The 15,074-nt window shown below is 41.8% G+C and overlaps 1 protein-coding gene and 1 long non-coding RNA gene across 5 annotated transcripts in view; one reads left to right on the top strand and one right to left on the bottom strand.

Moving 5' to 3' along the window:
• The window catches only part of LOC122557915 (uncharacterized), a 177,795-nt gene that overhangs the window by 33,420 nt on the left and 129,301 nt on the right, over positions 1–15,074 (bottom strand). The window lies entirely within an intron of this gene.
• LOC148146984 (oxysterol-binding protein-related protein 8-like) overlaps positions 1–15,074 on the top strand; it is a 140,069-nt gene that overhangs the window by 106,492 nt on the left and 18,503 nt on the right. For all 4 annotated transcript variants that reach the window (XM_087996682.1, XM_087996680.1, XM_087996683.1 and 1 more), the window contains 6 exons: positions 3,693–3,774; positions 5,626–5,724; positions 6,663–6,759; positions 8,331–8,429; positions 13,412–13,509; positions 13,883–13,972. In XM_087996682.1, the coding sequence (XP_087852808.1) occupies positions 3,693–3,774; positions 5,626–5,724; positions 6,663–6,759; positions 8,331–8,429; positions 13,412–13,509; positions 13,883–13,972 (565 nt within the window). The remainder of the gene's footprint in view (positions 1–3,692; positions 3,775–5,625; positions 5,725–6,662; positions 6,760–8,330; positions 8,430–13,411; positions 13,510–13,882; positions 13,973–15,074) is intronic.

Here is a 15,074-nt window from a genome sequence, read left to right as displayed (position 1 = left end):
TAGTTATTTATAAAGTTCCTCTACATATAATTTGCAATTACTTAATTTCCTTTTGCACTGCATGCAGAGCGAAGGTGCTTGGGGGTCAGATACTGATCAGATGTGAATTGTGACAAGCCTTTGGTGTTTGCAAAATGAAATCAGCCATTTTAATCATTGTGAAGTTATCAGCAATGATGTTACAAAAGACCAATGCTGGCCAAAGGTGAAACATCATTTGTGTAACTTTCAGGAACGCTGTGTGAGCAACCACACCATCACTTCTTCATCCATCAAGTAAGTGTAATGGTGGTCAGTACTGAGTGCAGTGAGAAGTTGAAAGGTTGATCTGGGTCTGGGATAGGAAAGGTGCCGAGTTGCTTCAGGAACTCACCTGTCAGGAACTCACCTGTGATGCTCACTCAGCCAAGGAAGCACCTTTGTCCTGTTAGATGGATGGATGATGCAATCGTGTCCCTCATTACTAGGTGCAGAGTGGAGAAGTGTGCTAGACCTCATCTGCAGGGTATGCTTCAGATATCCAAGAATCTCTTTTCCACCTTACATTTCCACCGAGAGCCCTGTCACTGGTGTGGGTACAAATGCAGGAGGAACAGGATCGATAGCAAGGCCAGGAGCAGCAGCAGGATGCTGTGGAGGACTAGGAGCACCTGCGTCAGCAACAGTGAAGTAGAGGATGTATGAAGTCTGCAGGAGGCCCAGAGGTTTTTGGCCCTGACTCTATTTCCTGTGGATGAGGGAGGCACAGTGCGTCCCAGGCCCTGTATGTCCTGGGAAACTGAACTATGGTGAATCCTGGAGCAGGCCTAGGACCTGCAGGAATGGGGAGCCATTCTCCCAGGCCTGTGAAGGTAACAGCTACACTGGATTTCTATGCAACTGGCTCCATCCAGGGAGCTGTGTGGGATCTCTTAGCCGTGCTCCCACAATTCATTAGAGTAGTGACTGATACCATTATAGAAGGTCACGATGCCAGTTTATTCCATTCCTCCCCCATGATGAAGTCCTTGCTGCAGTCTGGACAGGAGGGTACAGAAACGTAGCTAGGTCCATTGAGCCACCAACTACACCCACTAGATGGTATTAAGAGAGCCATATCACAATGCTATGAACTTTATCAACAGGAAGGGGTTCCATTCCATTAATGTCCAGATGATCTGTGACCACTGTTAGCACTTCCTGGAGATAACTACCTTGGGCAGCTGCCATTATTCCTATATCCTGGAGCACTCTGGTAACTAGTGTGTTTGATGGTCCTGGGGTCTTGCAAAGCTAGTTACAGGGGACAAGTGCGACTCATTGCAACCCTGGCTTATGACACCATTGCACTACATCCTGACTGATGCAGATGTAATTATGTGTTCTTCGACCAGGCCCACAGTAGAGCAAATGATAGGGCTGCTGAAGATGCAGTTCTGCTGCTTGGATTGGTCCCGGGCAGGGTCTGCTGCGTCATCTTGACCTGTTATCCTCTACACAATTGGAGGCAATGTGTTGGATTATGAGGAACTGGGGAAATGGGAGCAGTCTTGCAATGAAGAGGACAAGGACGTTAGTGAAAAGGAAACTGCTATTGTCCATGACAGCAGTCAGCTGCGAGGAGCACCTCGAGCCAATCAGAACCTTGTTGCCATTTTGGTTCCAATAAAGGAGGGCTGGGAGCACCAGCCCACCGCTGACTGTAAAGCCGCCATTGGTTATTGTGCCACAATCTGGTTTGCATTGTGGGAGTGAACTTCAGCCTCAGTCGAATTTATTTGTGGTCACATTTTCATGTTTGGATTTGTTCAATTGCTCACATGCTTGTGATGTTCTCCTGTTGGGACAGTGAGAAGTTGTTGACATCTGCTAAAAGATCCTTAGGCCTGTTCCAGCTTTGAAAGGCAACAGCATGGGCATTGGTTGTGCTGACATAGTGTGTTCATATGGGATATAGCCTGTAGACAGGTAGAGTATGTGTCCTGGTGGTTAAAAATGACTCTGGTGAGAGAATAGTTTGTATGCGTGAGGTTGTCTTAGGCTCACTGGCTTTGTATTATGGGAAGCATAGCTTTGCGGCTGCACTGCTATGATGTTGCTGGTAAGGGGCAGTGACAGATTGCCAATGCTTGTTCAGGTACACAGTGACCTTTCAAAGATGGTATGGGCCTAAAGGTCTTTAAGCAAATATGCAGTGAGTGGCCAGTTCCACAGGGAATGGCATGTGGTAAGATGAGTTGAGTGTGTGGTGCTGGAAAAGCACAGCAGGTCAGGTAGCATCGGAGGAGCAGGAGAATTGATATTTTCGGGCAAGAGGCCTCCATTAGGAATCCTGATGATGGGCTCTTGCCCTAAATGTCAATTCTCCTCCTCAGATGCTGCCTGACCTGCTGTGCTTTTCCAGCACCACACTGATCTCCAGCATCTGCAGTCCTCACTTTCTCCAATGTGGTAAGATGAGGCCGGTGTTAAGTATGACTAATTCGATAGGGGCAGTAGTGAATGAGGTGAGTTCAGTAAAATATGGCGAGTAAGCATGCTAGGCCTCATGATAGAAATCCCTCCAAAAAACTGGACGCAACTTTGATCTTGACCAAAAGGCATAGATTCAGTCCACTGTCTTTACCAGCTCTACTTGGAGCTTATCACCCCGTTAATGTTTCAATATCATTCTTTCATCCTGGACACTTAGTTTTTCAGAGTACCCCACTGAGTGCCAGGCCATTGCCAGAATTCCTGATGAAGGGCTTTTGCCCGAAACGTCGATTTCGAAGCTCCTTGGATGCTGCCTTAACTGCTGTGCTCTTCCAGCACCACTAATCCAGAATATTGCCAGAATTGGCAGTCACTACTCTTTCTTCTGCTCTTGTTCACAGATTACCTTTTACAAACAGGCTTTCCCCATTAACCACAAGCAAGTGTAAAATAGATCTTTAAACCTACACAATCCAGAGTATGAGTGGAATCATCAGTTCTAACCTTGTGGTAAAGATACAATTCCTTGTCATGCTAAATGAGTGACCTTGAAACAGAATTAAAACGTTTTGAATTCTGCATCCAACTACTGTTTGTACCAAGTTACACTCAAGTTAAAATGCCTGCTAACTGGAAATCAGTAACAATGAGGTCATTTTCATTCACCTCCATAAATCTAGACCTTTGGCACTGGTAGAAATTCCTCCCAATAATTTGATCAATTTCAACTATACCACAATTAATTTTGCTGAGCCTCAGATTTCTCACCTTTCCCAACAGCTAAATCATTTCCTTCCATTTCCAAAACAGTCATGACCTCCCCACCTCAGTTCCACCATGTTTTATCAGCTTCCATTCCCATTTTCTATATACAAACACAATGTCAGCATTAAGTGCCAATAGGTTATGAAAAATATAAAGCGTTATTTTTCCCATACACTAAAATTCTTTTTGCTATTCACCAGAAATTAGTCCAGCACTAAACTCCTTGGACCCTTTTAACTTCACTGGACCAGATATTAAAAAAATATTGGTTGCGAGTGCAGCCAAATGTCTTAAGCTACCCAGGGCACTTGAAATCCCTGAGTGTTTGAGGTTCATGGAGGATAACTTAAAATGCTGAAGCTTTTGCAACTTGTGCAAGATGCCTGGGTCTGGCAGCCCATAATGGATATATAGTGCTCTGTCTGCAGTTACCTACACTTACGTTCTGATATGTGCTTTCTATTTTTCCCCAGAGCTGCTCTGGAAGATAATGCATACAGTCGCATGAAACAGGTTCTGCGTTGGTACCTGTCTGGGTTCTACAAGAAACCAAAGGTAAGGCAACAGGATAGTTACCAGGAGAGAGACCAGTGGGAAGTGTGATGGGTACCACGGTAAGGTGTTGATGGCCAAGAGATTGGAGTGGTGGAACTTGACTCAGTGATTTGTAGTTTGTTGCCGTGTTATGACTGGTGCTTAGGACACCCATCTGTCAGCCGTTTAGAACTTGTTCATCTATGTAGTTCTGCATTAACCGTGCAAAATGTGAAGTTGGGAGTGATGGGCAAATGATAAAATATGGGCAGCTGAGCTTTGCATGTTGGAATTTGTTGAAAATGGGAATGGAAGGGATAAAACATGGTGGAGCTGAGGTGGGGAGGTCATGACTGTTTTGGAAATGGAAGGAAATGATATAGTTGTTGGGTAAAATGAGAAATCTGAGGCTCAGCAAAATTAATTGTGGTATAGTTGAAATTGATCAAATTATGGGGAGGAATTTCTAACAGTGCCAAAGGTCCAGTTTTATGGAGGTGAATGAAAATGATCTCATTGTTACTGATTTTCAGTTAGCAGGCATTTTAACTTGGGTGTAACTTGGTACAAACAGGCAGTTTCACAGCATAGTTGTTGGTGTAAGATAAAGTTGTGATAAGATTAAAGCTGGTGTCATCTCAATGCATTTTAGAAGCTGAGGGTAGCAGGGAGATGATAAAGAGGAGGAGGGATAAGGTTTCTGATGAATTCTGCCAGTAATGTTATGGGGTGAGGACACTCCCAAAGAAATAGAGAGGAGACAATGAAACAGTTGTATTGTCAACCCAATTAAACATAGTGAAGAGACATAATCACAGTACTCTCATAATCACAAATGATGAAATTTGTCATTGCCAGAATAGCGTGGTAATGTGGGCAAGAGGAGACTAAACTGGAGAATTGAAGCAAAATTTGGCGAAAGACAAATCAGAGGTTTGCAGCGTGGAAACAGGCCATTCGGCCCATCATTCCATGCCAGTCACCAAACGTCCACCTATTATTGTCTCATGGCCAGCAATTGGCCTGTAGCCTCGAATATTATGACACCTTAAGTGCTCATCTAAGTAGTTTGTAAATGTCTTAAGGGTTCCCTTTTAGGCAGTGAGTTCCAGATACCCACAATGCTCTGGGTGAAAAAGCTTTCCTCAAAGGGCATTGAGCTGTACATCACTGTGACCTAGGAGAGGATGGTGTTTGGACAAAGAGAATAATTGACAATACAATGCCTGGAGTGAAGAAGGATGGTTGAGTGGTTAGCCATTCCATGGAAAGATTAACTGAAGGCAGTAGGACACACGTCAGAAATATAAACTTGGCGAAGGCACAAGCTGAGAGGAAGGAGAAAGTACAAATGGCAGTTTAGAACGAGATGTAATTTCTCAAGGATGAGAGCCGCAGGCCAGAGAACAGATATTAATACAATCACGCTTAAAATTTCTAATAATAAATGCTAAAGCCAGTGACCCAGCGGGTGTACTCAAATTTGTTATTTTATATTACACAGAACCTCTTTGTTCATTGCTGTGACATTAATTGAATACATTCAGCATTTTAAACAATTTCCCATCTAAAAAAGGTAATGTGCATTTTAACTTTATACGGATGATCATATCTGGCATGAACACAAATGTAGAAGAGCTGGCTGGTGCCATATGAAGCTGTCTTATTCTGAGATACTAAAGTCTTCCAGCCGTGCTTAATGTCATTACAGCATTCTGGTTTGTACATGGCATCCTTCACCAGGCTGAGACTTTGTCTGTCAAAGTTGAGTTTGCCCTTGAAACTGACTGAATCCAGACTGACAGCCACTTTAAGGATGAATCACAATAACAGATGACGGATGGTCTCTTTGATAATCTTTGTTTCCTGCAGGGTCTGAAAAAACCATACAATCCTATTCTGGGAGAGACTTTCCGCTGCTATTGGTGCCACCCAAAAACTGACAGTCGGACGTTCTATATTGCAGAGCAGGTAAGCCCCTCTTTGACTTGGTGCATGTTTCATCCCCCTCCATTGTGGACCATGTAAAGTAAAAATATCAGGCATTGTTTTAGATGTTACAGCACAGAAATTCTAACTTGCATCACGCAAAGATGAATCAACTTTGGAAGGGGAATTCTTGTTAGTTTGAATTATTATATTTCCTTTCTGGAAGAAATATCAGATGAGTGACCGATTCAAACAAAAGATCGTCAACTTGAAAAACCTGACCTGAGTATTTCCAGAATTTTTATTTAATGTTAATTTCTACCAACTGTACTATTTTGCTTTTCCACAAGTTGGATGAATCTGTCTGTAAAGAATGTGTTGGGGAGGATCTGTTTCTGTGGGGACGTTGGATACATGTTGGAGATAGAAGTTTTAATTGCAGGGAATAACACTGCCTGAAATGGTATCAGGGACAGTGGTATAGCTTTAATGTCACTGCACTAGTTCTCCAGAACCCATGCTAATGTTCTGGGGACATGACTTTGAATCCCACTATGTCAGATGATGAGAATTGAATTCAATAAAAGTCTGGAATGAAAAAAACCTAGTCTAATGTCAACCCACTGCCATAAAAACCTATCTGGTGCACTAATGTCCTTCAGAGAAGGAAGTCTGCCATCCTTACCTAGTCTGGTTAATATATTGATTAACTATCCTCTAGGCTATTAAGTATGGACAACAAGTGCTGGCCTAACAGTTAGGCCACATCCCATGAATGAGTAAAAATATGGATACAATGAAAAAAAAGGAATCATGGAGTTTGAGTTGAATGGGGATGTCAGTGTCTAAGATAAGTGTTTTGCAAGGTTCTTCTTTTAAGGGAAGTATTGATGGTTCAGAGAGATTTGTGATCCATGTGAAAAATGTTTCCTGACCAGAAAGAAAGTTCCAGAATGACTGCCCTTTCTGCTCCATCACAGGTATCCCATCATCCCCCTATCTCCGCCTTTTACATCAGTAACAGGAAGGACAATTTCTGTATTAGTGGCTCTATCCTGGCTCGCTCCAAATTTTATGGTAAAGTATTTAAGGGCAATCATATCTTCTAATGATTTTACTTTTAGAATAATCATTTAGTAGTGCAGACATTGAACATTGTTGGAAAAAAGATACATTTTGTCAAAGCGTGTTCCTTTGGCTATTTGCCACACTCAAGGTGGTGATCAAACTAACCAGCCTGTGTTTGCAAAATCCAAAACACACTGTCTAAGATTTGATCTGGTTCCATTTGGATAACATTTGCTAAATGATCCTGAGTATGCTAAGAATTATGCTGATAACAAATTTTGTATCGTGTAATCGGGCTCACGTTGGTATTTGTGCATGTAAGCTATACCTGTCAATATGTATACCTGTCAATTGTTCTTAATGTCTGCAAAGAACATATACACATTGTGCCTGTTTCAACTCAACAAAACAGGTAACAGCCATTCTGTAGTTCATTTCTTAGGCAATGCCTTAAATCAGAATCAAATTTAAAATTTAATCAAAGTAGTTGTTGTCAGTCATCATCGAACTGGTGCATTATCTATGGCAAGATTTGTACCAGAGTCCATGTGCTAACAAATCAACACTTTCCTCTTTTACAGTACATATATTGTTTTCCTTTTACTTTGGTATTCCTTGCAAATTGTCCCAATTAAAACAACAGGAAAATCTTCAACAAAATATATCATTTTTCAGCAATCCTGAATTACCATTCTAGTTTGACGCACATTAAGGGGAGTGGGATTTGATGGGAGGAGAGGAAGAATGGCTTCCCTTTAATAGCATGAGATTGTGAAACTATCCATTATGTGAATAATGTACATAGGGGCAGCATAGTGGCTCAGTGGTTAGCACTGCTGCCTCAACAAGCCAGGAACCTGCGTTCAATTCCAGCCTCAGGTGACTATCTCTGTGGAGTTTACACATTCTCTCCCCACCCGCACCCCCCCCCCCCTCCACCACCTCGTCATTTGTGTGGGTTTCCTCCAGGTGTTCTGGTTTCCTTCCATAGTCCAAAGCTGTGCAGGTTAGGTGGATTGGCTTTGCTAAATTGCACATAATATGCAGTCTAGATGGGTTAGCCCTGGGAAATACAGGGCTCGAGTAGTCTCGTTTAAATATGGACCATGATCATCAATTCACCATATCACATTATCAATTAGTAATCTCACACCAACAGGAGATTCTCTCTTGAACTTGGGTCTGAAACCATTCAGTCACTTGGTTCTGTATCTGCAGCTGTAAAACACACTGGGATGATCTGTATCAAAACATTTTATGAATGCAAGTATTTTTTTCAATTTAAAGGGAGCTTGAACCTACTTCCAACCTTTGCTCCACCTGAAGTGAAAGGTATTCCAATCCCTATATCCACACTCATCCAGATCAATACAAAAATTATTTTAAAAATGTAAGGCTTGCTGTTCAGATACATAATGGTAAAGAGGATCCTAGGGCATTTAAACTCAACATTTCACATACTGATAGTATTAATTCTGTTAAATTGTTCCTTTTCAACTGTACTCTTAATTCTGTTCAGACCATTGAGATTTAAGCTGCTTCACTTTCTGAGAATGCTTTGCTTTCCTTTTCCATTACAGGGAATTCAATGTCTGCCATATTGGATGGGAAAGCACAGCTGCGATTCCTTAACAGACATGAGGACTATATTATCACCATGCCATATGCACACTGTAAAGGTATAGTTCTGGCTGCTTATAGCCAAGGTGTCTCGACAATTTGTGGATATACACCACAGTACAGAATTCGAGAGCAGTTCTCAAAATATGATCGGAAAGGCTCTTGGAATATTAAGCACATTCTTTGAGAATATCAACCATCATGTAATCCCATTACAACCTTTAGCTGTTTCAAGAATTATAATGAGCAGTAATCTGGATTTGGTTACGAAGGCTGGCAACTTCTTCCAGTTGTCAATCATCCTCTTAAATAATTTGATTCCACAGCTTTTGTCACTCTTTCCAAAACACCTGTTAAATACAAAGACATGTATGAACCAAACTTTCAGTCAATATTGATCCCACCACCCCATCACACTCACTGCTCCACCATTCGTGAATACTCAAGGAGCCAATTTGTCCCACTATCTTGAGCTCCCTTCCTGAGTTTTTCTGCTTTGCTAACTCCATCCCTATCTCTAAATAACTCCACAAGACCTTTTGTCTTGAACTGTGAATTTATGATTTGTGATACTTCTGTTTTCCTCAGTTTCTGTCTCCACTCTGTAAAAAGGAGTCATGATGTGGAAGTGCTGGTGTTGGACTGGGGTGAACAAGATCAGAAGTCACATGACACCATGTTATAGTCCATCAGGTGATGAAGGAGCAGCACTCCCAAAGCTTGTGATTTGAGATAACCTGGTGTCATGTGACTTCTGACTTTGTGAAAGGGTAAATCACAAAGGCCAACCTCCCATATATAGAATCCATCTACTAGGCCCGTTGTCAAGGAAAGGCTGCCAGCATTCTCAAAGATCCATCTCTCCCTGGAAATGTTTTTCTACAACCTCGGGGAGAAGGTACAGAAGCCTGAATACATGCCAGCTGGTTTTGAAACAGTTTCTACCCTACTGTTGTTAGAATACTGAATGGAATCTCAGCCTGTACCCGAGTTGTTTTTTTGTTTTTGCCACTGTTTACCTATTATTTATTGTCTATGCTACTTAACTCTGTGATCTGCCTGTATTGCTCACAAGACAAAGCTTTTCACTGTGCCTCGGTACGTATGACAATAAATTCAATTCAGTTCAAATTGCTGTCGATGCCCACCTTCAATGCTTCCTGCACAATTCAGTTCGGTCCTGCTTCCACTGTGTTGCCCATTTCTTAAACAAATAAGACCATAAGAAATAGGAACACAAATGCCATTTGGCTCCTCAAACCTGCTCCACAATTCGATAGGATCATGTCTGCCCTTTTCCTGTAACTCTTGATTCCCCTACTGATCAAGAATCTATTTCAGTCTTAAATATACAAAAGGACTCTGCCCCATAGCTCTCTGTAACAAAGAGTTCCAAAGACACTCAACCCTCAGAAGAAATTCCTCCTCATCTCATCTGAAATTAGCACCCCTTTATTCTCTCTGGTCCTAGACTTTCCCATGAGGGGAAACATCCTCTCAATATTTACCCTGTAAAGTGTTTAAAAATCCTATGTTTCAATGAGATCACCTCTCATTGTTCTAAATTCCAATGAGTACAGTCCCAGACTGTTTAGCCTTTTGCTCAGAAGACAATCCCTCCATACCAAGGCTCATCCAAGTGAAACTTCTCTGAACTAATTGCAATGATATCTTTCCTTAAATAAGGAGACCAAGATTGCTCACTGTACCCCAGATGTGGTCTCACCAGCATTTTGTACAGTTGTAGTAAGACTTCCCTACTCTTATACTCCAACCCCGCTGAAATAAGAGCCAACATTCATTAACCTTCCTGGTTACCTGCTGTATGTTAGCTTTCAAACTTTCATGCACAAGTACCCTCGAGTTCCTTTCTGCTGCAGCTTTCTGCTGTTTTTCTTTATTTTAAATAATGCTCTGTTCTCTTGATCTCCTTTCCAGAACGAACAGCTTCATTTTCCCACATTATACTCCATTCACCAACATTTTGTCCACTTGCTTCACCCACCAATATCTCTCTGTAAATTGTTTGTATCCCTCTCAACAACCTGCCTTTCCATCTATTCTGTACCATCTGCAATTTTGGCTACAGTACATTCACTTCCTCCATCCATGATTTCACTCCCAAAGTCTTTACAAAAGCTAAAGATTATCTGATTTTTCTTTTGAGCCTAGTGAAGGGTTCCAATATCTTCACACAACCTTTTACAGACAGTAAGAATGAAGGAGCTGGATAAAATTTAAAATGGAGAAAGACTGCAGAAAAATCATAAGGGGCATGGATAGGGTGAATAGTGGAGATCTTTTCCCTAGGGTGGGGAAGTCCAAAACTAGGCAGAGGTTTGAGTTGAGAGGGGAAAGATTTAAAAGGGACCCAAGTGGTAACTTGTTCATGTAAAGGGTGGTGCGTGTATAGAAGGAGCTGCCAGAGGAAGTGGTGGAGGCTGATACAATGACAACATTTAGAAGACATCTGGATGGGTTTATGAATAGGAAGAGCTTGGACACATATGGGCCTAATGCTGACAAATGGGACTAGGTCAGAATGGGATGTCTGGTTGGCATTGATGAGTTGGACCAAAGGGTCTGTTTCCATGCTGTGAGACTTGAAGCTGCAGCAAAGGGATTGGGAGTCCTTGGGCATAAATCACAAAAGTTAGCATCTGGTTCAGTGGGCAATAGGGAAGGTAAATGGAATGTTGGCTCTTATTTCAAAAGAAATGTAGTATCAAAGTAGAGAAGTCTTGCTAAAACTACTCAGACTCTATTTAGATCACATCTAGAATTTGTGAACTTTGGCCCCTTTATCTAACAAAAGACATACTGGCATTGAAGACAGTTCAGGTAAGGTTCACTAGACTAACCCCAGAAACAGAATAATTTTTTAATGGGGAGAAGTTCAGTAGGTTGGGCCTGTACTCGTTGGAGTTAGAATGAGAGGTGACTTTATTGAAACATATAAGATTCTTATGGGGATTGGCAGGATAGTTGTGGAGAGGTTATTTCCCCTACTGAGTGTCTAGGACCAGAGAGTACAATTCTCAGACTAACAGCTCACCCATTTAAGGCAGATGTGAGGAGGAACATCTGAGGGTAGTGAATGTGTGGAATTCTTTACTACAGAACTGGAGAGGTTGGGTTATTAAGTGTGTTCGTGGCTGAGATACATTTTTAATTTTAAGGGAATCTAGGTTTATGGGGAAAAGGCAAGAAATTGGAATTGAGGATTATCAGATAGTCATGATCGTATTAAATGGTGGAATGGACTCAATAGGCCAAATGACGACCTGCTCCTACATCTTATTTGACAGGGGTATCATTCTTTTTATTCTTAGTTATGGGTTTTTATGAAACTCATGGTCTCAATCCCTCTCCACTTTATTATCTGTGCAGAGTTCAGGGTGAACATTGGAGGATTTAGCAGACTTAAAAGTGGACAAATACCCAGGTCCAGATGAATTGTATCCCAACCTGCTGTAGGAGACAAGCAAGGAAATTACAGGGTCTCTGGCCCAAATTTTTTAATTGTCTCTCACCACAGTGACATGCCAGAGGACTGGAGGACAGCTGATGTGCTTCTATTTTACAAGAAGGATCGTAGAGATAGACCAGTGTGAACAATAGACCAGTAAATCTAATCTTAGTGATAGGGAAACTATCGAGAAAATAGTAAAGGTCAAAATTAATCTCCGTTTAGAGAGGCAGGCCCTGATCAGGGAGAGGCAGCATTGATTTCTCAGAGGAAGATCATGCCTAACAAATCTGGTTGATGGGTTTTTTTTTGAGGAGATAACCAAGTATGTAGATGAGGATAGGGCAATTGATGTATTTTGTAAAGATTTTAGCAAAGTGTTTGACAAGGTGCTATATGGGAAACTGATAACAAAGATAAATCACATGGGATCCAGGGTAATTTGGCAAGTTGGATCCAAAATTGGGTGAGATAGGGTGGTGATAGAAGGCTGTTTGTGATTGGAACCCAGTGTACAGTGGTGTCTCTCAGATCAGTTTTGGGTCTCTTGTTTGTGATTTTCATAAATGATGGTGATGAGAATGTGGGAGGGATGTTAAGTAAGTTTGTGGATGACACTAGGCTTGGCTGGGTGGTTGATGGTGAGGAGGAGCATGTAAGATGTAAATGGATTGGGCAGATTAGTGATTAGAATTTAATTCAGATAGTGTGAGGCGATGTACTTTGAAAGAGAACAAGGCAAGGGAAACTCAGAGGAATGGAGGGACCTTGGGGTGCTTGTCCACAGATAACTGAAGGTGGCAGGACAGGTTACCAGGGTGACTAAGAAAGCATATGAGGCATTATTACCCTTTACTGTATCAATCATGGTGTAGATTATAAAAGTAGGAAGGTCATGTTGGAACTGCACAGAAGTTTGGTTAGACTGGAGCACTGTGTGCAGTTTTGGTCACCACAATGTAGGAAGGATTGCACAGGAGGGCCTGCTGAGAAGACATACTGGGATGGAGGGTTTCAGTTGTGAAGAGAGGCTGAATAGACTCACATTGTTTTCTTTGGAGCAGAGAAGTTTGAGGGGTGGGGGAGCAGAATCCTGATGGCGTTGTAGACGATTGAGGGCTATGGACAGCATGAGTAGAAAGCAGCTGTCCCCCTTAAGGGTCAATAACAAGGAGGCATAATTTTACAACGAAAGGCAGGAGTTTTAGAGGGGATCTGAGGAAAACATTTAGACCCAGTGGGTGGTGGGAACCTGGAATGCAACTATCTGAGAGGGTGATTCAGGTGGGAAATCTCAACCTTTCAAAGAAATACCTGTTATGACCCTTGCAAGTGCTCATCTGTTCAGGGCTGGAAGATGGGACTAATGTAAGTTATACTATATTTTTGACTTGATGGGCTGAAGGGCCAGTTCTGTCCTGTATGATTCTATGAACACAGATCATAGTGACGTTAGCTCTACTTTCCCTCAAAATAAGATAGCATGATTAAATATTCTGCTCACTCTTAGCATGTGGAAAAAAACTTGTTTTATCCAATTTTGAGTAAATGTATTCACTTTCTCTGTTCTAGGGCTTTTGTATGGAACACTAACCCTAGAGATGGGAGGGAAGATAACCATTGAGTGTGAAAAAACTCAGTACAAAGCAGAGCTCGAATTCAAACTGAAGGTAAGTGATAAACTTGTCCAATCTTTCAGTTACACAGCTGGATGTGTTATCATATTAATGTTTTGTGTAGAATTACAACAAAGAACGTTGACAGACTCAAACGCATATGCTTTTAAGAAGAACTGTACAAGCAATGGAGTAGACTTCAATGCCTGAATGGTAATCTGGTAAAAGACCAGCTTATTGTAGAGCTCATTGAATCTAGTGAAATGAGAATTCAGCCGATTGCACAATGAGCCAATCAGTCCATTAGTTTAATGCCCAGGTGAGGTTTCTCTGTGTCAAAAGGCTTCTAAACAATTTGACAATTGCTCAAATACTTAGCAAACACTTCATTCTGATGCAATTGTAATTACCTCCTGTTTACTGGCAGCCTTTCCTGGGAGGCAGTGATGCTGTGAACCAGATTGCGGGAAAGATAACATTGGGAGAGGAGACACAGGCCACACTTGAGGGACACTGGGTAAGTGCTTGCAGCTATCTTGGGGTTTGAAAACAAAATCAGTTTTCTTTTTAAGAGCAATTTCTGTTTTCCTAAATTTCCTCCCAGTGAATTTTGCAAAGGTGTCTCTGATTGACTGGCAGCTCTTGGAGCTAGGAGGCAAACCCTGACATAAGGCAGGTAAGTGCCCAGTTGGGATGCTTCAGATCGGCGTTGCAACCAGTGGGCAGGAGCACCAAAGTGACTCTTACATTCAGCACAGTGCATCAGTGTTGTGGTATTCACCTGAGTCCTTTCAGGAATTTGAACGAGTCCCTTGACTTTTCTGATATTTCACGTTTTATTTTTGGATGAGCCAAACTGCCTCGAGCATAGTCTATTAATTACATGTCGTCCCCAGGTTGCAAATAGGTTCTGTTCCAGAGTCCTATGCAGGACAACATAAAGCAGCAGTTTGTAAGTATAGGAAATGCTCATATGTCAGGTCTTTAAAGAGTCACATTCATATGTACGAGCATTCGTAAACAGAATTCCTGTACACAAATGTTTTAAACACAAGTGTATGTTAACCTTACCCCCTTTAATTCATAACTATAAGGCAAAATCAGGTTTAGTTTTACACCTGAATCATGTCCTAGCCCACCACGTTACTAGTACCCTCCAGACTGAGAAGAGTTGTTATGATCATGTGAGGAATCAATTTACTTCTCGCTTTTTTTTCTTTCTCTCTCCTCCTTCACCACAACATGGCTCTTTAGAAATGTTCATCACACTTCTCAACTAACTCATCAGATACTGAAGCAGACTATGTCCAAATGCAGCAAGACCTGGACAATATCCAGGTTTGGGCTGACAGTTGGTGAGTAATGTTTGGCACACAAATGTCAGGGTTCAAACAGGGTACAAAGCTTGCAAGATGGAATGGAGAGAGGGATCCCACATGGTCTTCACTTGTCAACATTCCCACAACTTGTCCCCTTACTGCACAGAAAGCAGAATTTTAAACATACACAAGATCTTCATCGTTGAACACCTCAGGGTATGGCCTTGATACTTGTTAATGGGAACAGGATATGTGGGTTTAGTCAGGTTTCATGCATTACTCCACTTGATGGATTTTTGC

This window comes from Chiloscyllium plagiosum, unplaced genomic scaffold (genome assembly GCF_037043375.1).
Source record: "Chiloscyllium plagiosum isolate Xiang-an unplaced genomic scaffold, Cpla_swu_hap1 HiC_scaffold_18, whole genome shotgun sequence".
Lineage (NCBI taxonomy): Eukaryota > Metazoa > Chordata > Chondrichthyes > Orectolobiformes > Hemiscylliidae > Chiloscyllium > Chiloscyllium plagiosum.
This window is presented reverse-complemented; position numbering and strand designations above follow the sequence as displayed.